The sequence below is a fragment of the Mauremys mutica genome, chromosome 13, assembly GCF_020497125.1.
Source record: "Mauremys mutica isolate MM-2020 ecotype Southern chromosome 13, ASM2049712v1, whole genome shotgun sequence".
Classification (NCBI taxonomy): domain Eukaryota; kingdom Metazoa; phylum Chordata; order Testudines; family Geoemydidae; genus Mauremys; species Mauremys mutica.
The window spans coordinates 41,016,250-41,042,069 of NC_059084.1; the positions used below are offsets into that span (position 1 = coordinate 41,016,250).

General features: G+C 42.9%; 1 protein-coding gene across 1 annotated transcript; it reads left to right on the forward strand.

The window, feature by feature from the left end:
- The first annotated feature begins 13,021 nt into the window (after positions 1-13,021).
- LOC123347327 (olfactory receptor 6B1-like) lies at positions 13,022-14,005 on the forward strand. Its single transcript, XM_044984742.1, has one exon. The coding sequence runs from the start codon at positions 13,022-13,024 to the stop codon at positions 14,003-14,005; it is 984 nt and encodes a 327-aa protein (XP_044840677.1).
- The last annotated feature ends 11,815 nt before the right edge of the window (positions 14,006-25,820 follow it).

Here is a 25,820-nt window from a genome sequence, read left to right on the forward strand (position 1 = left end):
ACAGAGTGATCTGGATCACTTGGTAAACTGGGCACACACAATATGCATATTAATATTGCTAAATGTAAATATATATATCTAGGAACAAAGAATGTCAGCCATACTTACTGATGTGGGGCTGTATCGTGGGAAGGACTGACTCCGAAAAAGATTGGGGTGTTGGTGGATAATCAGGTGCACATCAGCTCCTAGTGCAGGGCTGTGGCCAAAAGGGCTGATGCAATCCTTGGATGCATAAACCGGGGAATCCTGAGTAGGAGCAAAGAGGTTATTTTACCTCTGTATTTGGCACTGGTGCGAGCGCTGCTGGAATTCTGTGTCCAGTTCTGTTGCCCACAGTGCAAGAAAGATGTTGGCAAATTGGAGAGAGTTCAGAGAAGAGCCCTGAGAATGATTAAAGGATTAGACATCCTGCCTTATAGAGATAGACTCAAGGAGCTCAACCTATTTAGCTTAACAAAGAGAAGGTTAAGAGGTGACATGATGACAGTCTATAAGTACCTACACGGGGAACAAATCTGTAATAATGGGTTCTTTAACTTAGCAGAGAAAGGTCTAACACTATCCAGTTGCTGGAATTTGAGGCTAGACTAATTCAGATGGGAAATAAGGTGTACATTTTTAACAGTGAGAGTAATTAACCAGTGGAACAATTTACCACGGATCATGGTGGATTCTCCATCACTGGTAATTTTTAAATTAAGATTGGATGTGTATCTACAAGATCTGCTCTAGGAACTATTGTTGGGAAAGTTCTATGGCCTGTGTTATGCCGGAGGTCAGACTAGATGATCACAATGGTCCCTTCTGGCCTTGGAATCTATGAATGCTTAAGGCTGAAATTTTCATTGGAGACTGAAGCCCATTACAGCTTTTTACCATATAATCATATCTATCCAGGGCCTCGGCAGGCTTGTGAAGGAAGTGCAACAATATGACAAAATCCTGCTCTGGGGCAGGGTGGTAGTGGTGGTGAATGAACAAAATCACTTAATCCCTAAACTTCATTTCCATATCTGATTCTCATATTTGCAAATAAAAGGAGTGATTAAATGGGTACTCTACCTTAAAGAATGATGGACACAATATTTAAACCCTGATCTGACTTCTTCATTCATTATCACATATGCTATTTCTGCAGGCTGTCTGGACTCCCCATCTATCTCATGTGCTTCAATTCTCTCAGAACTGAGACCTGGTTCTCTTGTCCCGCGTGGTATGTCTTGTGTTATATCCAGTGACAGCAAATGAGTGCCTTTCCTGACTCAGTATTTATCTTTCCAGTAGGAAGGTGCATCTTGACTCTTTTGCTGCTGGATTTTCAAAATTAATGAGAAGGGGGATGTTAATAACATGCTTATTCCCTAGACTATACAAACAGTCAAAGGAATAAACCTCAATCCTTAAAGGGAAAGTAAAGGAGACAGGAGACCTGCTAAAATAAACATGTCCCTCTCTCCCTCACCCTCACTCACCAACTACTCGCTGTACAGCTAGTTGAAATGTTTGGAGTTTCACATTTTATTACTGACATTTTCCATCAAATTTGAAATGTCAATACAAAGAAATAGATATTTTTTCCTATTTTTCTGGTTGAAAATGTTGTATTTCAAAACATTGATGAAAAAAGGTGAAATTTTGATGGGGAAAAAAGGTTAATTTTGTCACAAATTTGAAATACTTTTGAAGTTCTAATCCTCAAACATATAAATGAGGACTTAGGCACCCACGGTTATTTTTTTACTTTTGAAATTTTTTGCCTATGGTTCCCCTGGGAAAATAACATGATGGGGAAAGGAGTCCAGGAGATCTGGTTGTATTTTAAAGAATCCTTATTGAGGTTTCAGGAAAAAAACATCCCGATGTGTAGAAAGAAAATATGGCAGGCGACCAGCTTGGCTTAACAGTGAAATCCTTCCTGATCTTAAACACAAAAAACAAGCTTACAGGAAGTGGAAGATTGGACAAATGACCAGGGAGGAGTATAAAAATATTGCTCAGGCATGCAGGAGTGAAATCAGGAAGGCAAAATCACATTTAGAGTTGCAGCTAGCAAGAGATGTTAAGAGTAATAAGAAGGGTTTCTTCAGGTATGTTAGCAACAAGAAGAAAGTCAAGGAAAGTGTGTACCCCTTATTGAATGAGGGAGGCAACTTAGTGACAAAGGATGTGGAAAAAGCTAATTTACTCAATGATTGATTTGCCTCTGTCTTCACAAACAAGGTCAGCTCCCAGACTGCTGCACTGGGCAGCACAGTATGGGGAGAAGGGGACCAGCCCTCTGTGGACAAAGAAGTGGTTCAGGACAATTTAGAAAAAAACTGGACGAGCACAAGTCCATGGGGCTGGATGCATTGCATCCGAGGGTGCTAAAGGAGTTTGCGGATGTGATTGCAGAGCCATTGGCCATTATCTTTGAAAACTGATGGTGAATGGGGGAGATTCGCAGATGACTGGAAAAAGGCTAATGTAGTGCCCATCTTTAAAAAAGGGAAGGAGGATCCGGGGAACTACAGGCCAGTCAGACTCACCTCAGTCCCTGGAAAAATCATGGATCATGGATCAGGTCCTCAAGCAATCAATTCTGAGGCACTTAGAGGACAGGAAAGTGATCGGGAAGAGTCCACACGGATTCATCAAGGGCAAATTATTCCTGACTAACCTAATTGCCTTCTATGAGGAGATTGCCTTCTATGTGGGTCTGTGGATGAGTGCTTGAATAACCTAATTGCCTTCTATGAGGAGATAACTGGGTCTGTGGATGAGGGGAAAAGCAGTGGATGTGTTATTCCTTCACTTTAGCAAACCTTTTGATACGGTCTCACACAGTATTCTTGCCAGCAAATTAAAAAAGTATGGGCTGGATGAATGGACTATAAGGTGGATAGAAAGCTGGCTAGATCGTCGGGCTCAAGGGGTAGTGATCAATGTCTCCATGTCTAGTTGGCAGCCGGTTTCAAGTGGGGTGCCCCAAAAGTCGTCCTGGGGCTGGTTTTGTTCAATATCTTCATTAATGATCTGGAAGATGGTGTGGACTGCATCCTCAGCAAGTTCGCAGATGACACTAAACTGGCAGGAGTGGTAGATATGCTGGAGGGTAGGGATAGGATACAGAGGGACTAGATAAATTAAGCCAAAAGAAACCTGATGAGGTTCAACAAGGACAAGTGCAGAGTCCTGCACTTAGGACGGAAGAATCCCATGCACTCTTACAGACTAGGGACCGAATGGCTAGGAAGCAGTTCTGCAGAAAATGACCTAGGGGTTACAGTGAACGAGAAGCTGGATATGAGTCAACAGTGTGTCCTTGTTGCCAAGAAGGCTAACGGTATTTTCGGCTGTATAAGTAGTGGCATTGCCAGCTGATCGAGGGACATGATCATTCCCCTCTATTCGACATTAGTGAGTCCTCATCTGGAGTACTGTGTCCAGTTTTGGTCCTCACATTACAAGAAGGATGTGGAAAAATTGGAAAGAGTCCAGCAGAGGGCAACAAAAATGATTAGGGGGCTGGAGCACATGACTTATGAGGAGAGGCTGAAGGAACTGGGATTATTTAGTCTGCAGAAGAGAAGAATGAGGTGGGATTTGATAGCTGCTTTCAACTACCTGAAAGGGGGTTCCAAAGAGGATGGATCTAGACTGTTCTCAGTGGTACCTGATGACAGAACAAGGAGTAATGGTTTCAAGTTGCAGTGGGGGAGGTTTAGGTTGGATATTAGGAAAACCTTTTTCATTAGGAGGGTGGTGAAGCACTGGAATGGGTTATCTAGGTAGGTGGTGGAATCTCTTTCCTTAGAGGTTTTTAAAGTCAGGCTTGACAAAGCCCTGGCTGGGAAGATTTATTTGAGAATTGGTCCTACTTTGAGCAGGGGGTTAGACTAGATGACCTCTCGAGGTCCCTTCCAACCCTGATATTCTATGATTCTATGACTTAGGATCCTAACTCCCATTTTCAAAATTATCCTTGAACCATGTCTGTAAAGGTATTTAGGCACCTAAAGATGCAGACAGGCATGTAGGGCCAGTTTTTTAAACGTATCTAGGAGCCTAATGGGATTTTCAAAAGTACCTATGCATGTAACACCCATTGAAATCACCCATTGTTAAGCAGCAAAATTCCATTGGGCGCCAAAGTACCTTTAAAAATCTGGCCCCATATGACTTTCCTAAGGTCACAAGTGAATCTTTGGCAGAGATGGTCTCCCAAGACTCCTCCAAGTCTCCTGAACCACAAGACCATCCTTCCCTCGGTTAACTAAGGGAATGCGCCCACCAGTTGTTACCTGAGTTCAGAACTGGAGGTAGAGACTTAGATTCCCAGTAGCTTCAGCCAACACCAGGCAAGAGATCTATCTACATCCAGAAAAGAGGCCTTCTTTCTTCTGAGATGTGGACACCTCTATGACTTGGTCAGTTCCAAAGCAGATTACTATGATGGCCCCAGTAATGGGTCACAACTGAAATCTACTCTCAAGTTGAAGGTCATGCAAGTTACATGAGGCCAGTTGGTAAGCCAAGTAGCTCTTCCTGAGGACACTTTTCCTAGCTCGTGTCTTTGACCATGTCACCCTTCTCTTTGCATCCCTCCACTGGCTCCCAATTCTCCAGCACAGCAACCATAATCTACTGGTCTTCATTTTCAAGGCCCTGCCAGGCCTGTCCCCATCTTTCTTTCACTATCAAGATGTCAACTCCTACCTCTGATCAGCCTATCAATGTCAGCCTCCATTGCCCTCTTGTTAAGTTTTCAAATAAGCAGCTTCATGTTTTCTCCCATGCTGCCCCTCATGTCTAGGTCGAACGCTGCATAAACATTCACAAACCTACCTCATTATCCTCCTTCACATTCCTGCTTAAAAATCTCCTTTACCATAATATCTGCCAAAAAAAACAAAAAACAAAAAAAAAACCTTGACAACAGTTAGAAAACTGGGGAGCTGAGACCACTTCCTACCACGTTGACCAATATTATCTCATTGTTTCCTTGTACTCCCCTGTTGGCCTATCTGAATCCACCTGTTGTCTCTTGTCTTGTACTTACATTGAAAGCTCCTTGGGTAGAGATCATCTTTCTGTTCTATGTTTGTACAACACCTAGCACAAAGGGGTTTGGGTCCATGACTAGGGACCAAGGTGCAATTGCAATACAAAACATTATCATCATCATCATCATCCCTGTGTTAGCTTTCAGCTAAGTAGCATTGGTACCAAGTGAAGCCACAATAGCATGCACTTCAGTGTGGTGCTGACTAATAGTACAGTCAATTGATTGAACACGGACATCTTGGTCAACTCCGAACCAAATCCAAACCAACCATGCTAGATGCAGACATGTAATGCACAAATGGAAAATCAAGGACTCCCCAGCGTGGTGGGGCAGATCCCCATGACAGGCCATCAAAATCACCACCTACTCTGCAGTTTATTTATATGAAGGACACATCCCTGCAATAAATTCTGCTACTCCTGATGGAGCCATCTGGCTCGATCGACCTCAGGGAACATGGTAGTTGCTGCTGTACACCAGCCAATGAAAGAAAAAGAAAATTGAACACATGTGTAGTTCAAGATGATTACTGTTCAAAACACTAAATAACTAAAAATACCTAAATTTACTGCTAAAAGTCAATAATAGTGCAGTGCAGGAAAGAGTTACTATGTTAGTGATACTTCTGGGAAACTGTTCCGTGTATCATGTCAGTTTATCTTTCACAGAAGGTACACTCCCAAAGTATGCCCCCCCCACCGAATTAGCTATATTGATTGTATACCAGTTACAAGAACTTTATAGAACACCCAAGACAAGAATTCACCAATTAGCTTTTTACTTAAGAACATAAGAACAACCAAACTGGATCAGACTAAAGGTCCATCTAGCCCAGTATTCAACAGTGGTTAATGCCAGGTGGCCCAGAGGGAATGAAAAGACCAGGTAATTATCATGTGATCCATCCGTTTTCCCCTCTTCCCAGCTTCTGGCAAACAGAGGCTAGGGACACCATCCCCCGTCTATCCAGGCTAATAGCTATTGATGGACCGATCCTGCACGAACTTGTCTAGTTCTTTTTTGAACCCTGTTATAGTCTTGGCCTTCATGATTGTGAGGGGTTTGGTCATAGAGACCCCTTTGGGACTGTCACCTGCTGCGGTGAGACTACCTCTGAGCCCATTTTTTCTGCCAGTTTGGGACTCCAGAACCCTGTGGTCTTGAGCCAGACACGCAAGCCTGCTGCAACACAGAGCCAGGGTCTGAACCAACCATCCTTCTAAATGGAAAAGCACCAGGTTAAAGATAGATTCCAGTTCTGGTGACATGATCACATGTCACTGTAAGACTTCATTATCCACTTGTTGGCACCCACATATACAGAAAGGCTTACAAGTAAACAGAGCCATTTACAACCAATTGTCCTGGTTAATGGGAGCCATCAAGATTCCAAACCACATTAATGGCCCATATTTTGCATAATTACTATAGGACCTTAGAGTTATATTTCATATTTCTAGTTTCATCTACAAAAAATGATGCATTCATACAAATAGGATGAACACACTTAGTAAATTATAAGCTTTGTAATGATACCTTACAAGACACCTTCTGCATGAAGCATATTCCAGTTCATTATATTCACACTCATTAGCATATTTTCATAAAATCATATGGAGTGCAATGTCACAATGGTATCCTCTGGCAAGGAGTTCCACAGGTTAACTGTGTGTTGTGTGAAAAATACTTCCTTTTGTTTGTTTTAAATCTGCTGCCTATTAATTTCATTCATTCATTAATTTCATTTGGTGACCTTCTAGTTCTTGTGGTATGCGAAGGTGTCATAAACAGTTAGTTAAGGGTTAAGGTTTTTGTCTACCTGTAAAGGGTTAACAAGCAGTACCTGTGGACACCTGACCAGAGGACCAATGAGGGACAAGATTATTTTCAAATCCGGGTGGAGGGAAGTTTTTTTTTTCCCTGTTCTTTGTTTGCTTAGCAAGTCTCTCTTGGGTATTAAGAGAGTCCAGACTTCTTAATCAAGTCCTCCCAGGTTTCTGCAACAAATTCTTCTATTCAAGCTAGTGAGTATTAGCAAGGAACTAGTATTCTTATACTTTTATTTCTGTATTTGCAATTCTGTGTTTTGCTATAGAATTTCTTTAAGTCTGTACTGTGATTGCTTTTACTGAGAAAGAAAGGAGGGGGAATTCTCTCCAGAGATTGATAAGTTTAGACCCTGTATTGTTCCAATTTGGTTACAGAGACAGTGACTTTTTCTTTTTATTCTTTAATAAATTCTTTTCTTTTCTCTGGACTTGGTTAATTCCTTCTCTTGTGGAAATTCAGGGGAAGGGGAGGGGGAAGAGAGAGTTCCTCCTGGGTTTGATTCAAGCAGTTTGAATCAGGTATCTCTTTCCAGGACTAGGGAAGGGGAGGGGGAGGTAAGTCCCTCTTTGTGTTGAGTCAAGGATTTGACTCGGTGTATATCTCTCTAGAGTGGCTAGGAGAGAGGGAGTGGGGAAGTGGGCTGCTTCCCTGTGTGTAGAGATTCAGGGACATTGAATCTGTGTTCCCCAGGGAAAGTTGGGGGAACAGGCAGTGTGTCAGACACTTAAATCTGACTGGTGGCAGCGTAGTAAATCTAAACTAGGATTTTAGTTTAGAGGGAAACTAAGGCAGGTCCCCACATTGGAAACCAACAGCTCTAAGTGGGGGTGACACCTATGGTAGGAGCAGTTCTAATGCAGTAAGGACCGGATCACAACTTCCATCCTGTCGTGTTTCTCAGCAAGAAACTGTCTGAGAGGGAAAGCCACTGGTCCATCAGTGAGAAAGAATGTTACGCCATTGTGTATGCCCTGGAAAAGCTACAACCATACGTTTGGGGACGGCGGTTCCAGCTACAAACTGACCATGCTGCACTAAAGTGGCTTCATACTAACAAGGGAAACAACAAGAAACTTCTCCGCTGGAGCTTTGCTCTCCAAGACTTTCATTTTGAAATCCAACACATTTCAGGAGCTTCCAACAAAGTTGCTGATGCACTCTCTCGTGAAAGTTTCCCACAATCAAGTGGTTAAAAAGTGTTCTTCAAATGTAACAAATCTTGTTGTTTACATGCTTAGTAGTATGTGTAATACTGCATATGTTTTAGTCATCTGTTTATTTTACAGTTCTAGGAGGAAATCACCACCAGTAGTTCCCACTGTTGGCGATTTGGGGGGCATGTCATAAACAGTTAGTTAAGGGTTAAGGTTTTTGTCTACCTGTAAAGGGTTAACAAGCAGTACCTGTGGACACCTGACCAGAGGACCAATGAGGGACAAGATTATTTTCAAATCCGGGTGGAGGGAAGTTTTTTTTTTCCTGTTCTTTGTTTGCTTAGCAAGTCTCTCTTGGGTATTAAGAGAGTCCAGACTTCTTAATCAAGTCCTCCCAGGTTTCTGCAACAAATTCTTCTATTCAAGCTAGTGAGTATTAGCAAGGAACTAGTATTCTTATACTTTTATTTCTGTATTTGCAATTCTGTGTTTTGCTATAGAATTTCTTTAAGTCTGTACTGTGATTGCTTTTACTGAGAAAGAAAGGAGGGGGAATTCTCTCCAGAGATTGATAAGTTTAGACCCTGTATTGTTTCATTTGGTTACAGAGATAGTGACTTTTCTTTTTATTCTTTAATAAATTATTTTCTTTTCTCTGGACTTGGTTAATTCCTTCTCTTGTGGAAATTCAGGGGAAGGGGAGGGGGAAGAGAGAGTTCCTCCTGGGTTTGATTCAAGCAGTTTGAATCAGGTATCTCTTTCCAGGACTAGGGAAGGGGAGGGGGAGGTAAGTCCCTCTTTGTGTTGAGTCAAGGATTTGACTCGGTGTATATCTCTCCAGAGTGGCTAGGAGAGAGGGAGGGGGGAAGTGGGCTGCTTCCCTGTGTGTAGAGATTCAGGGACATTGAATCTGTGTTCCCCAGGGAAAGTTGGGGGAACAGGCAGTGTGTCAGACACTTAAATCTGACTGGTGGCGAGCGTAGTAGATCTAAACTAGGATTTTAGTTTAGAGGGAAACTAAGGCAGGTCCCCACATTGGAACCCAACAGCTCCAAGTGGGGGTGAGACCTATGACAGAAGGAATAAATAACACTTCCTTATTTACTTTGTCCACACTAGTCATGATTTGATACTTTTTTTTTCGTACCATGATGTACTCTATAGCTCTTATTTTTGAACACAGCATTCCAAACCAGTGAGGCGTGAAGAGATTCCTTAACTTATACCAGAGTAGAACACTCACGTATCCTGATTTTCACAGGGTTTATATTCTCTAGTGCCAAACACTCCATTTAACCTTGCAGCGTATTGTGGGACATATAGCTCTTGTCATAAGGGAGCAAGAGTGAACCTAGTACAATTTAGCATAACTTTGTGCTAATGTTTATCATGTGATATGCAATACATATAAATATAGTGTGCAGTACATATAACACATCTATTGGCCAACAGCAGGCTAACAGCCCAAGTATGTACCCAGAGTCCTGGGCCAGATTTGTACAGCCTGTGCTGCTCCTGCTTCATGGCTTTTGGTCCTTATGCTCGCTAGATAAAAGATAGTGTGAGTATATCTACCTGTGCTGCCGTCACACCCTGTGATTGCAGTGGAAATGTATTCTAAAATCCTCAGGCTTAAGGGGGATGTGAATCTTAAGAAGGTTTTACTGGCCAGGAATGCACGCGAAGGTCCAATGCTATTGTGCATCCTGCTCCGAATGCCAGTTGCATAGCCCCTGACCTCACTTGCGGGCCTCACTAGTACCTTTACCTATTAGGCCCTTTCAAGAGGATAGCTGTGGGCCCGCTAGAAAGATCGACATGGGGCGACCAAAATGTACTAGTCATCCTTGAATACGCCACGCTGTACCCAGAAGCCATTCCTTTAAGAAACCCCACATCCAAGGCAATAGCTAAAGAACTACTCCAGGTTTTTGCCACAGGGGGCATCCCTAAAGAGATCCTGACTGACCAAGGAACCCCCTTCATGTTGAAATTAATGAACGGCTTATGTACCCTGCTCCGCCTCCAGGCCCTACGGACCTCAGTTTACCATCCACAAACAGATGGCCTGGTCGAGCGGTTTAACCATATCCTTAAAAGTATGATCCGGAAGGTGGTAGCACAGGACAGAAAAGACTGGGATACCCTTCTACCATACCTAATCTTTACAATATGGGAAGTTCCCCAGGCATCCACTGATTTCTCTCCCTTAGAGCTACTATACGGACACCAACCACGCGGAATATTAGATACTGCCAAGGAGGATTGAAAAGAACAACCCAACCCAGGAAAGAATGTCATTGAGCATGTGACACAGATGAGAGAATGAATAGCTCAAGTGACGCCCATAGTACGAGATCATTTGGAAAAAGCACAAGAGGCCCAGTGGACATATTACAACCAGGGGCGAAAGTACGGAGATTTCAGCCGGGAGAATGGATGAGTGATGGTGCTAGTGCCGACAGCAGAAAGCAAACGCCTTTCTGGCATAGGCCGTATGAGACAGTGGAAGCCATTGCGGAGGTGGACTATAAAGTCAGACAACCAGACCACTGAAGGCCAGAGAAGATCTACCACATCAACTTACTTACCTGTGTAATTTTCCCTTTTAGTTTAGAAGTTGACTCCATTTCCACATCCACTGATTCTGTCTAGAGAGTATTGCTATGATTAGCTTTTCCCCTTTGGCTTATTTCAAGCACCTATCAGCCGAAGTGCCAAGGGAGATGCCTCCTTCTCACATGAAGGATAAATAATGAATCAGAAGAGACACAGGCTCTTTAGTACTACATACGAGGCACAGGAAACCAAGCAGGCCATCCAGGCCATGGCTGAGAGAATGAAGACAAGTGAAGAAGATGGTGACTGTCTGCTGAGAATGCAGTCTGCATCCGGCTCTCCAAAATGCTGACTGAAGAGGTTATATCAGAGATTCAAGATCATGCAGATCAGTCTTAAAGGTAAAGCAATCTTCCCCCTTTTCCTATTTGAAATGATAGAAACAGATCAGGGAATAAAAACACAACTATTCATATATTCCAAGGCCAGAAGGAACATCTAGTCTTACCTCCTGCAAAACACAGTCCTTTGGAACTTCTCCATATTCATTCCTGTGGCAGCCACCAATAAAAGAAAATGCTTCTGTGTGCTATACAGTGTCTGCCTGAAATATTTTCTCATCTGAAACTGAAATGTAGCTGCATTTCCAAAGCAAGCAAATATTTATAATGGCCAGCAATACCAGATTTGCATTCACAGCGATACAGTCATGATTTATGGCTGTGATGACTTGGGGAATTTATCTGTGCAATTTATGAATTCTGGTTGATGCTATTAAGTTGTAATAAAATGGATGTATCCGGGAATGCCTCTATGTGGATGTGGAATCTACCACTTGCTAACACTGGCAGAAGGATGTACCTACCAGGTAATGGAGAGATGTTAATCTAAATGGCTGAACTCTGACTCAACAATTGGTATGCTGAGGAAGTGGGCTGGTGCTTGGAGAAGCTACTTCCTCCAGATTATTGCAGGGGGGCTGGTGATGGAGGATTTCGAAAAACACCAGAAGCAGAACAAAGGAACCAGGTTTTGGTAGGGGGACATATACATTCAAGACACTTGCTAAGACAGGAAGACGAAGCTTTGGGTAGGAGAGGAGAAGACACAGAGAAACTTTTGTAGTGGGAGTCCTGTTTAGCTGTAGACTAGACAAGTCAGAGAACGTTAGCCGGAATAGAGAAGTCATGAGCCACCGGTAAAGGATCCTGTACACCCAAGGGGTTTCTCCCAAGCTCAGAGAACTCTCCAGGGCCAGGAGAAAGCTAAGGCAGGGAAATGTGGATAGGTGTGTTTAATATTTTGTGTAGCTCTGTGTATCTCTCGTGCTGTTAAGTAAAGAGCAATGGGGTTTAGAATCCTGTTCAAAGTCTGTCTGTGCATCTGCTGGCTCTCACTGTAAACCAGAGGGCTCACACCTTTAGTGGCATGGTGGGGAATGCAGAGAGCTGCTGGGGAGGCCTGGGGAGATGATGCTAGTTTCAGGGCTTGGGCAACTGGATCTGGCAAAAGGGGTGGCAGACGAAAGGTCTGCACCTGGAGTCCCAAAGCCAGGGGCAGTGCCTAAACTCGGCCCAGCACCAGCAAGGTAAGAGCATGTGTAACCCCTGACAGCATTCTGACATGTGCCCCATACGGGGAGCATGACTGGATCCCTGATATTGGCGTTACACAGATCTTGGTGTTGTCCTTGTCACTTCTATTCAGGTAAATATCTCGCACCAATCACAATCATATCACAGCACCTACACGAGTGAAAAATGCTAAAGAACAATAAGGGAATCCCCAAAAGTGTCAAATAATGAACATTGTCAGCAGTGGACTCTTCATTGAAGGGAAGCATTTTTCCGCTCCAATATTTAGTGCATGACAGAAGGTGAGCAAAAAATCAAAAATGTTATGACAACACTTCAGTCTCTGAGTACTGCTAGTGAAAAATTTTTCACTGAGGTGCGTCTTTTGAAGCAAAATGGCTTTTTCATTTAAATGGAATATTTTGTGAAAATTTCCATTTTTTGCTAAATTTTCTGTTTTTATTTTCTTTTGAAGAACCAAAACCCCAAACACTGAAAACAATGAGCAAAAACTGTAGACTAAAACATTTTTTTCATCTCTTTTTTTTTCAGGAAAAAGGAAACAAAAACAAAAAAAAAGCAATTTCCAAACCACCTCTAAGTTGGGTAGCCTGAGCCATTATTTGATCTTTTACTGGTGGAGTTTGAATGGCAGAATATGCATGATTTGTTCCTAAATGAGAGATACCCGGCAAATAAATACCATGGTCTGGGGTTTTGATCCAATTGTTGGAAAGGTAAATAGCAGAGAATGAGGAGTTCTCAACATTTCTGGAATTTAAAAGAAGATGTGGTTTAAGTTTATTCTCTTCAAATTGTATTTTTGGATTTGTTTGTGTTCCCTAGATATGACAATGGCAAACACAGAGTGGAGAAATCAAACGACCTTCACTGAATTCATCCTCCTGGGATTTGGGGATGTCCCCGCATTGCAGATCCTTCTCTTCCTGTTGTTGCTAGTGATCTACATTGTGACCTTGGCCGGGAACATCCTCATCATTGTGCTAGTTGTGGCCGATCAGCACCTTCACACCCCCATGTACTTCTTCCTGGGGAACTTGTCCTGCTTGGAGACCTGCTACACCTCCACCATCCTGCCCAGGATGCTGGCCAGTCTCCTGACTGGGGACAGAACCATTTCTTTTAGCGGCTGCTTGGTGCAATTATATTTCTTTGGTTCTCTAGTAGGTACAGAATGTTACCTGCTAGCTGCAATGTCTTATGATCGGTATTTAGCAATATGTAAACCATTGCATTATTCAACCCATATGAATGACAGGTTCTGCCTCCAGCTAGCAGCTGGGTCTTGGCTAAGTGCATTTTTGGTTGTTACCATAATAATATATTTAATGTCACAATTAACTTTCTGTGGCCCCAAAGAAATGGACCATTTCTTTTGTGATCTCACTCCAGTGATAAAACTGTCCTGTAGTATCACCCACCAGATGGAACTTGTGACCTTCTTGGGCTCCTTCCTATTCACTTTACCACCATTTATATTAACCCTGACATCCTACGTTTGTATCATAACTGCCATCCTGAGAATCCCTTCTAGCACTGGGAGACAAAAGGCATTTTCCACCTGCTCCTCTCACCTTATTGTGGTTACTATTTTCTATGGCACCCTAATCATTGTGTATATTTTACCAAAAACCAAGATGCTGCAAGAGCTTAACAAAGTTTTCTCTGTCTTCTACACCGTCCTGACTCCCCTGGCCAACCCCCTCATCTACAGCCTGAGAAACAAAGAGGTCCTGGAGGCCCTGAGAAAAACTGCCAGGAACTGTGTGGCTTTCATGAGTTCATTTATAGAGGGTGACATGAAATGGAGTGTTTGATCTATCACATTTATTTGCGCATAAGCTTTTGTGGACTAAAACCCATTTCATCTGATGCATGGAGTGGAAAATACAGTAGGCAGATATAAATACACTGTGCATGAAAAGATGGGGGTTGCCTTACCAAGTGGGTGTCAGTGTTAACAAGACAATTCAACTGAGATGGAAGTGGCCTATTTTTAACAGTAAAATACCAAGGGAGTTAAAAATCACTTTTGTAGTGGTAATGAGGCTAATGTAATCAGGGTGGCCCATTTAAACAGTTGACAAGTAACAAGATAGTGAGTAACAGTAGGGGAAAATTAGTTTTTGTAGTGATTTATCCACTCCCAGTCTTTATTCAGGCCTAATTTGATGGTGTCCAGTTTTCAAATTAACTCCGGTTCTGCAGTTTCTCAATGGAGTCTGTTTTTGAAGTGTTTTTGTTGAAGAATTGCCACTTTTAGGTCTGTAATTGAGTGTCCAGGGAGGTTGAAGTGTTCTCCCACTGGTTTTTGAATGTTATAATTCTTTACATCTGATTTGTGTCCATTTATTCTTTTGTGCAGAGACTATCTGGTTTGGCCAATATACATGGCAGAGGGGCATTGCTGGCACATGACGGCATATATCTCATTGTTAGATATGCAGGCGAACAAGCCTGTCATAACTATAAAGGGAAGGGTAACAAACCTCCTGTGTACAATACTATAAAATCCCTCCTGGCCAGAGGCACCAAAATCCTTTTACCTGTGAAGGGTTAAGAAGCTCAGGTAACCTGGCTGACACCTGATCCAAAGGACCAATAAGAGGACAAGATACTTTCAAATCTTGGGGGAGGGCGGTGGAAGGCTTTTGTTGGTGCTCTTTGTTTTGGTGGTGTTTGCTCTTGGGACTAAGAGGGACCAGACATCAATCCATGTTCTCCAAATCTTTCTGAACCAGTCTCTCATATTTCAAACTTGTAACAGCCAGGCAAGGAGTATTAGTTTATCTTTGTTTTCTCAACTTGTGAAGGGAGGGATAGCTCCGTGGTTTAAGCATTGGCCTGCTTAAACCCAGGGCTGTAAGTTCAATCCTTGAGAGAGCCATCAGGGGCAAAAACTGGTCCTGCTAGTGAAGGCAGGGGGCTGGTCTCAATGACTTTTCAAGGTCCCTTCCAGTTTTAGGAGATGGGTATATCTCCAATTATAAATAAATAAATAAAAACCCATTTGCTAGAGGGAGGTTTATCCCTGTTTTGTTGTAACTTTGGACCTAAGGTTAGAGGGGGTTCCTCTGGGCTCTTTGAATCTGATTACCCTGTAAAGTTATTTTCCATCCTGATTTTACAGAGATATTTTTTACATTTTCTTTTTAATAAAATCACTCTTTTTAGAACCTGACTGATTTTTCCATTGTCCAAAGACCCAGGGGGTTGGGTCTTTGATCACTTTGTAACCAATTGATTAGGATATTATTCTCAAGGCTCCACAGGAAAGGGGGTATAAGGGCTTGGGGGGATATTTTTGGGGAAGAGGAACTCCAAGTGGTCCTTTCCTTCTTTCTTGTTAAATCACTTAGTGGTGGCAGCGTACACGTAAGCCGGTAGAAATAAATTTAGGGGGCTTTCATGCGGATCCCCACATCTGTACTTTAGAGTTCAGAGTGGGGAAGGAACCCTGACAGAGCCCCTGATGGTGTGGCTGATGTGGTTAGGTCCTATGATGCTGCCCCTTGAATAGATATGCAGACAGAGTTGGCAATGGGGTTTGCTGCAAGGATAGGTTCTGGGTTAGTTAGAACACTACTAATTGTCACCTTCAGCCCACAACTAAAACCTCTCCAGCACACCATCAAGCATCTACAACCTATCCTGAAGGATGATCCCTCACTCTCACAGACCTTGGGACAGGGGTGACTCTAGTCACCAGCAAAGCAAGCAGGTGCTTGAGGCAGCCCATTTTCAGGGGCAGCAGTGGCAGTTCCAGCCTGGGAGCTAAGAAACCAACAGGGGGGCCTGGGAGCTGTAGTTCCTTGGTTAGCTCCCTGCCTATACAGCCAGAGCTGAAGCAGGGAAAGAACTACATTTCCCAGCATTCCCTTGGCAGCTATAAACAGGAAAGGGAGGGGGAGGGAGTATGGTAGCTGAAACCTCTTGCTGCAGCTTACTGTGAATGGAGAGCTCACTGCTAGAGCGGGGTGGCGCTGTGAATGGGGAACAAGTGTGCCCAAGGAGTAGGAGGCTTTGCCTCAGATATCCCTTTCAGAAGACATCCCCAGATTGGATTAGGGATACTGGTGTGACCTCACCTTGCAGCCCCCAAAGAAGGAATTTGGTGGACAGTGCCCCTTTCTATCTGAAGCCTAGCAAGGGAGGTACGTGGATCCCACTAGAATTTAAAATGAAAAGTAAGAGAGGAGAGGCTCTACTAGGGGACTTTGGCAATTTTAGATACAATACCAGGAATGTAGGAGGATTTCCACTTCTGAGCCATGGAAGCTGAAATTGACTTTTCCTTTCCAGATTATCTAATATTCGGAAAGGGATTCTAGCATCTGCCTTCCAGATTTGAACATCTCAAAATTCAGGAGTGCTCAAGCTCAATTTGGGCATCTGTTACTTCATTTCTCCCAAACCAAATATACTGATCCACTGTAATTTGCTGTAGAAAAAGTAGGATAAAATTGAGCAAGAAATGCTTCCCAGTGGTTTTTAGGACTGGAATTGCTATTTTCAACAGCCATTGCCTTTTTTTTCTTTTTTTTGGTTGTATTTGTTTAAAAGGAAGACAGTGATATTGCACTGGCAAATTCCCCATAGAAACAAAGAGTGGAACAAAGAATAATAAAGGCACGTCAACTTTTCCTCATTTATGAAGGACAGTCTTATAATATGCATCCAGATATCCTACAATCACACAAGCTGAAAATTGTTCCACTTTACTGCAGTTCTGTAACCATATGGCAATGGTCCGTGGCGGCCGTGGACCATCTGCTGAAATGCCGCCGAATTTCGGCGGCATTTCGGCGGTGACGCATCTCAATGACATTGCTTGTCGGTGGCAAGTGGCGTCATCTAGAGGCATCGCCGCTGAATTTCTGCGGCGTTTCGGTGGCAACGCCTCTCGATGATGTCACTTGTCGATGGCAAGTGGTGTCATCGAGAGGTGTCACTGCCAAATTTCAGCATTTTGGCGGATGCTCGACCGCCGGCCAGGACACAGGCGCATTTGGATGCCCCCCGTGGGTGCCATGGCACCCGCGGGCATCAAGTTGGAGACCCCTGCCATATGGGAACCAATCCTGTCTGGCTTCTGTGCACATCCAGAATTCCTGCTGAATGACCCGTCCTGGGAGCAAGTTACCAGTGACCCAGAGCTGGGCGGCAGGGGGTGTGGGTGAAGGGGGCAGAGCCCAGGGATGGGGCGGCAGGGTATGGGTGGGGGGGCACTGGTGGGGGAAAATGGGGGAGCCCAGAGCTGGGGCAGCACAAGTTGTGTTGGAGGGAGACCCCAGGGCTGGGGTGGCTGGCAGTGTGGGTGTGTGGGGAGAGCCCAGGGCTTGGGGTGGCAGGGAGTGCGGGTGTGGGGGGAGAGCCCAGGGCTTGCGTGGCGGGGGGTATGGGTGGGGGGAGAGCCCAGGGCCGGGACAGCAGGTGGGTGCGGGGGGAGCCCAGTGCCAGGGTGGGGGCAGCCAATTTTTTTTTTTTTGCTTGGGGAGGCAATACACCTAGAGCCAGCCTTGGGAGGGTGCTAAAGGAGTTGGTGGATGTGATTGCAGAGCCATTGGCCGTTATCTTTGAAAACTCATGATGAACGGGGGAGGTCCCGGCTGGCTGGAAAAAGGCTAATGTAGTGTCCATCTTTAAAAAAGGGAAGAAGGAGCATTCAGGGAACTACAGGCCAGTCAGCCTCACCTCAGTCCCTGGAAAAAACATGGAGCAGGTCCTCAAGGAATCAATTCTGAAGCACTTCGAGGAAAGGAAAGTGATCAGGAACAGTCAGCACGGATTCACCAAGGGCAAATCATGCCTGACTAACCTAATTGCCTTCTATGCGGAGATAACTGGGTCTGTGGATGAGGGGAAAGCAGTGGATGTGCTATTCTTTGACTTTAGCAAAGTTTTTGATACAGTCTCCCACAGCATTCTTGCCAGCAAGTTAAAGAAGTATGGGCTGGATGAATGGACTACAAGGTGGATAGAAAGCTGGCTAGATCGTCAGGCTCAAGGGGGTCATTAATGATCTGGAAGATGGTGTGGACTACATCCTCAGCAAGTGCCCAGCAGAACGAGACAAGTTATTCCAGTAGTGGTTACACCAGTGACAAACACAGAGGCAGTATATCCTACTTACTCTTATCTGAGATTCCCCTGTTTATACAGCCAAGGATCATATTATCCTCTTGGTCCCAGCACTGCTCTGAGAGCTCATGATTTGCTAATCCTCCAAGTCTTTTTCCAAGTCACTGCTTCCCAGGATGAAGTCCCTCATGCTGTAAGTATGGCCTATATTTTTGTCCTAAATGTACCATTTTACATTTGACCGTATTTGAATGTATTTTTATTGATTGTGCCTAGTTTACTAAGAGATACCAATTTCCCTGCATAGATGATTTGTCCTTTTCATTATTTACCAACTCACCGAATCTTTGAGTCATCTGAAAACTTTACCAGTGAAGATTTTATGGGTTTTTCAAAAAAGTTTAAATGGCTTAAGGCTTGCAGGGCACCACTAGAAACACGCCCACTAGGTGATGATTTCCCATTTACAATTACATTTTGAGACTTGTCAGTTAATCAGTTTTAATCCATTTAATGTGTGCCATGTTAATTTTGTATCCGTCTAGGTTTCAAATTAAAACTGAACTGTGAAGATGTTATTTACAGGGGATCCTGCTTAGTTTTATGGTTCTTCTGCCCAGGCTGGGAAAAGACAGATCAAAAGGATAGAAACAGTTTAAAAGAGAGAGAGAGAGAGAGAGAGAGAGTTGTCAGGGGCTCTTTGCAGGGAAACAGGCTGACACATAGGGCTTGTCTATACTTACAGATAAATCGGCACTGCTGCCATCCATGCAGTGGTGTTGATTTAGCGGGTCTGATGAAGACAAGCTAAGTTGATGGCAGAATGGTCTCCCATGGACGTCTTTACTCCACCTCCCTGAGAGGTGGAAGGCAAGTCGGCAAGAGAATGTCTCCTGTCAACACAGCGTGGTGTAGACATTGCTGTCAGTCGACCTAAGATATGTGGTCTTAAGTTGCTTAATTTACATAAGTAGCGTAACTAGGTCAACTTACAGCTTTAGTGTAGACCAGTCCATAGACAAGCCCTTCCAGATGGGGCTAAAACAACTGGTGCATCCTAAACTTTTCCAGAGATGGTAAGCTCTAGATTAGACAGACAAGCCTATAGGCTATTGATTGTTTTAAAATCCACATTAGTTAAAGAAATAGATGTGTATGATGCACAGTTGGTAAGAACCTTTCCTTCTTTAGGAATGATCACATTGGATACTTTGAAAACTCCTAGCCTCACTATCCAATTTTACATACCCTGCACAAAGTTTTATCTAACACGAAGAGCTGTTTGAAAAATGGTAAAGATTTCTCATAAAAACCCAAGCTCTTAATAATCATTTTCTTTCAGCATATTTTGAAAAGGACTACATTTTAATTTATCAAAAATTGTCATGACATTTATTATTGAAATATGGAGTTGAAGAAATCATTTATTATGTGTTTTGATGTTTGTTTCTTGCTTTTTCCACAATGTCTCTAGAGTTTTCCCTTCCCCATGTTTTTCTTTTTCCTATTTTGCCAATGAAAAGGGGGATTTAGGGGAAAAGGAGGAAGAAAGAAAAAAAACAAGAAGTGAAAAAGTGAAAAATCAAGAAAAACAAACAAATAAGAAAATAACAATTTTTCATGGCAAGTTCAACAGAAAAAAAGAAAGAAGAAAATTTAAAAAACAAACGAACTAAATTTTTTCTGAACAATTTGGTATTTCAAAAATTTTAATTTTTTTGTTCTTTCAACTTGGTGTTATCCTGAATGGATTTGCTCTGATTGTCTGCATTCTTGGGAAAGCCAAAAACATACTGGCATATTTTTTCAGAGCCTGCTTTACATATTTGTTTCTCAGGCTATATATAAGGGGATTGACCATAGGAGTTAAGACAGTGTAGAAGACAGAAAACAATTTGTTTAAATCTCTGAGTGTGTTGTTTTTCGGTAACACATAGGCAATCATTAGTGTCCCGTAAAAAATTGTAACAACTATGAGGTGAGAGGAGCAGGTGGAAAATGCCTTTTGCTTTCCAGTGATGGAAGAGATTCTCAGGATGGTGGCTATAATAAGAACATAGGAGATAATGGTTAATAGAAATGGGGGCAGAGTGAAAATGGAGGCAAATAGGAATGCTACAAATTCCACCACGTTGGTGTCACTGCAGGAGAGTTTTACCACCAGAGTGAGCTCACAAAAGAAATGGTCAATTTCATTGGGGCCACAGAAAGTTAACTGTGACACGAATGACACTATTACGCTAATAGCGAGTAATGCACTTATCCAAGACCCAGCTGTGAGCTGAAGGCAGAACCTGCCTGTCATACAGGTAGCATAATGCAGCGGTTTACATATTGCCAGATACCGATCATAAGACATTGCTGCGAGGAGGTAACATTCTGCAGCTGCCAAAGAACCAAAAAAATACATTTGTGTAATACAGCCCATGACAGAGATGGTTCTGTCCCCAGTCAGGAGACTGGAAAGCAGCCTGGGCAGGATGGTGGAGGTGTAGCAGGTCTCCAAGCAGGCCAAATTCCCCAGGAAGTAGTACATGGGGGTGTGAAGGTGCTGATCAACCATAATTAGAGCAATGATGAGCATGTTCCCAGTCACGGTCACAATGTAGATCACTAGAAATACCAGGAAGAGAAGAACTCGCAGTTCCTGAATAGTCTCAAATCCCAGGAAGATGAATTCTGTGATGCTCGATTGATTTCCCCACTCAGTGTTTGCTGCTGATTGCATCTAGGGGAAAGAAAATAAACTCAGTCATTTAAATTTAAGGGGATACTTGTAAATTTTAGCCAAGTATCTTTTATTTAATCCCAGGAACACCAAAATTGTCACCTCTCTTCTGGGATCTGGGTTCTCTACCCAAGTGCTGGGCTATTTACTTTCCCAACAGGTGAGTCAAGACCCTAGATCAGAAAGGTGAACTTTCCTGTATCTTCACATTTTAATCAACCATGTATTTCTCCAAGCAGTTTGAATGTCTGATATTCCCACTATAAAATTTCATTTTAATTCTAGTAACCCATCTCCTCTTATGAAAGTTCAAGCAGATGCTCTGTTTATCCACACACCTGGCTGGTGCCATCTGAATTCTTTCATCTTCTTTGGCGTCCTATCTCCTCACAGTGGAATATGAGTACTCAACTGCCTTAGACAATTTTTACAATCCAAAACTCTAAATTCAATATTCATTTTTCCTTCCGTGACATTCCCCAGGGTACAATCTGGACTGTTGAACAGCTGTGTCCCCTCCATTCTCCAATCTGGGGTGACTTTTACAGTGCTTCACTGTGAAAGCCACCACACCTAGTCTGTTCAAACACAATCTCCAGCATTTAGGAGTAGCAGCCATGTTAGTCTGTATCTGCAAAAAGAACAGGAGTACTTCTGGCACCTTAGAGACTAACAAATTTGTTTGAGCATAAGCTTTCGTGGGCTACAGCATCTCCAGCATGTAAATCACTCCTAGCTATATTGTATGACTGCTATAACCAGCCACTCTTGAATTACACTTCATAACACCAGCAAACTCCCAGTCCCAGACTTCCTTCCAGAAATGTGCATCTTCTACAGCCCAGCATTCTTCTTCTAGACAAGCTCATCTAAAGTCTGTCACTTCATCAATAGAAAGGGGGAGTTCGCGGAATCTCCATCCTTAGAGGTTTTTAAAGCCTGGCTTGACATCCCTGGCTGGGATGATTTAGTTGGTGTTGGTCCTGCTCTGAGCAGGGGGTTGGACTAGATGACCTCCTGAGGTGCTTCCAACCCTAATCTTCTATGATTCTATAAATGTGATACACTCAAATCCCGTTATCTAAAATGGAAATGCCAAATACTTCAATCCAAATACATTGGTTTAGATATAAGAATAAAACAAATGTATTAACGCGAGCAAGATAGATTTTAAGTTATCACAAATAAGGCTGTGAGTCAGTCACAGAGGTCACAGAAGTCATGGATTCCATGACATTCCGGGACCTCTGTGACTTCTGCAGTGGCCCATGCGGCTGGTCTGGGGACCACCTAAGCAGCTCGGGCAACCCCATGACGAGCTGCACCGGCCGCTGCTGGGGCAGTCACGAGCCATCGGGCCCCTCCAGCAGCAGGAGTTAGAGTGTGGGAGGGGGGTCAAGGCTAGTGCAGGGGGTAGGGGCACAGAAGAGGTTGCGGAATCTGGGTGGTGCTTACCTTGGTAGGATCCCTGGAAGTGGTGACATGTCCCTCCCTCGTCTCCTAGGTGAAGGTGCAGCCCGGTGGCTCTTGGCTAGCCTTTTGTCTCTGTGGAACTGATTTGTGACTGTCCTCCATAATATGTTGGAACATGTCTTGGTAACATCATACAGTGGAATCTTATAACCCTACATACAATGATACCACACATATTTTACGAAGACAATAATAATCAGCGGATTATGAGTTTAAAATGATACCTCACAAGGCTTACTTTGTACAAGATTTATCATAGTTCTCTCAAAGGGGTGAATATAGGGTTACAGACGGTCACACCTTCCTAGTAGAGTTGGTCAGTTGACGCCATAAATCATCCCCAGGAGTGGCCAGTACTGGATGTTTCAGATGAAGGGCTTCAGTGGAGTTACTCCTGATTTACACCTGGGTGACTGAGAGGGGGAATCAAGTCCATTGCTTCCTCTGAGCCAGTAAAAAATAGGCCATAGTTTCCAACTGTGTTATGCACAGTTTTTAATGCACACACTTTCCCTTCAGTTTAAGTAAAAAAAAAACAGCTCTCTGTCTTAATGGCTATAGCTGCTTTGTATCAGAGAATCAGCGGAGAGTTGGGCTTGAGCCATTCTTTTCTTTCTTCAGTAAGGATTTGCAGACCTAGTTTCCTTCCTGCTATCACCATTTGTTTCTTTCAGCCCTTCTTGCACCTGCGTTTTCTGCTTCAGGTGGGATATCAATGATTTCACCCAGACATAATCAGAGATGTCCCAACCTAAAAATTAGAGTGTCAGGACATAGATTCTACAATGATTGGTATAATAACAATAGTTAATAAGAATAAGAATAATAAAACAATCTAAAAGAGAAAGAGCATGAGAATGAGAGTGACATCCCGATTCAATCACCTAAATAAGTGACTAGATTTTCAAAAGTCTTCAGCCCTCAGCAGCAACAATTTCTCTCCCCGACTAGGAGTTTCAAAGGAGCCTAGGCTCCTATGGCCAGCTTTTCAAATGTGTTTAGGTACCTAAAGGGATAGATAGGGGCCTAGTGGGCTTGACAAAAATGCATAGGCACATCATGGGCCTGACTCCCATTGATTTCAATGAATGGTTACATTAGGAGTTCACTGGGACTTCAGTGATATCACTGGGAGATCAATGTTGGCACATTTGAAAACCCCACTAGGCACCTATCTACAAATGAAAGGACCCAAATACAGATGAAAATCTTCCCACTGAAATTCAATGTGAGCTGGTGCCTAAATTCTCACAGCCCCTTTGACAATCCCAGTAAGGATTTGCTAGCGGGTGCTGAAACATCTGCCCCTTAACAATTCCTGTGACTGGAATGTTAAAATTAATGGTTATAACCTATTTAGCAAGGAAAAATGGTCAAAAAGGAGTGTGGAGTGACAGTCTACATCAAAAATGGCATTACCTGTTCCCGAGTCACTGCTAACTTGGAAGAAAATAATCCTGAATTCTTATGGATCTATATTCTAATAGATAAAGCACAAGATGGAGACTGTGACAGAACCTCAAATTACACTAGAACAGAATGAACCCACCTGTTTACAATGTGTAAGAAAAAAAGATGAGTGATCATAGGGGACTCCAATTTGAGTGACATTAGCTGTAGGTCCCATGCTAAAACATCCCTTGAATTTCTAAATATTATAGATGATAATTCCCTAATGCAAAAGGTGTTGCATCCTATATGAGGGAGTTCTATATTAGATCTCATCTAGAAAGATAAAGAGGAACTGATCACAGAACTAAAAATTCATGGTAACTTAAGTACAAGCGATCATGACTTAACCATGCATACAATGTGCAAAGAGAATAACGTCTAGAGCAGTGATATATATATATACTTGGGGCTTTAAAAGGGCCAATTGCACAAAGCTGAAAACAATTATGAGACAAATCAGCTGGGAAGTATAATTTAATCAGAAAAAAGTGAATCATTTAAGGATGTGTTACTAGTCACCCAAAAAGCCACGCTCAAGGAAGAAAATAGGTATTAGCTCAAAAAACTAACTTGGTTTAGAGGGAAGTGAAGACAGTTCTCAGCTTCATCAATAGAATAAAACATAAAATCTTCACTGAGAAAGTTTTCAAGCAAAACCAAAGTTGGGGGAATGGTAAATAAGAAGAGGAAAAGCCACTGACACAGAGTGATCTGGATCATTTGGTAAACTGGGCACACGCAATTTGGATATTAATATGGCTAAATGTAAATATATGCATCTAGGAACAAAGAATGTCGGCCATACTTACTGATGTGGGGCTGTATCCTGGGAAGGACTGACTCAGAAAAAGATTGGGGTGTTGGTGGATAATCAGGTGCACATGAGCTCCTAGTGCAGGGCTGTAGCCAAAAGGGCTAATGCAATCCTTGGATGCATAAAACGGGGAATCCTGAGTAGGAGCAAAGGGGTCATTTTACCTCTGTATTTGGCACTGGTGCGACCGCTGCTGGAATCCTGGGTCCAGTTCTTTTGCCCACAGTGCAAGAAAGATGTTTACAAATTGGAGAAGGTTCAGAGAAGAGCCCTGAGAATGATTAAAGGATTAGACAACCTGCCTTATAGAGATAGACTCAAGGAGCTCAATCTATTCAGCTTAACAAAGAGAAGATTAAGAGGTAACATGATGACAGTCTATAAGTACCTACACGGGGAACAAATATGTAATAATGGGTTCTTCAACTTAGCAGAGAAAGGTCTAACACTATCCAGTTGCTGGAATTTGAGGCTAGACTAATTCAGATGGGAAATAAGGTGTACATTTTTAACAGTGAGAGTAATTAAGCAGTGGAACAATTTACCACGGGTCATGGTGGATTCTCCATCACTGGTAATTTTTAAATTAAGATTGGATGTGTATCTACAAGATCTGCTCTAGGAACTATTGTTGGGAAAGTTCTATGGCCTGTGTTATGCCGGAGGTCAGACTAGATGATCACAATGGTCCCTTCTGGCCTTGGAATCTATGAATGCTTAAGGCTGAAATTTTCATTGGAGACTGAAGCCCATTACAGCTGTTTACAATATCGTCATATCTATCCAGGGCCTCGGCAGGCTTGTGAAGGAAGTGCAACAATATGATAAAATCCTGCTCTGGGGCAGGGTGGTGGTAGTGGTGGATGAACAAAATCACTTAATCCCTAAACTTCATTTCCATATCTGATTCTCATATTTGCAAATAAAAGGAGTGATTAAATGGGTACTCTACCTTAAAGAATGATGGACACAATATTTAAACCCTGATCTGAATTCTTCACTCAGTATCACACATGCTATTTCTGCTAGCTGTCTGGACTCCCCATCTATCTCATGTGCTTCAGTTCTCTCAGAAATGAGACCC

Coding starts and splice junctions, on each gene's coding strand:
- LOC123347327 (XM_044984742.1), top strand. CDS start 13,022: ATGGCAAACACAGAGTGGAGAAATCAAACGACCTTCACTGAATTCATC.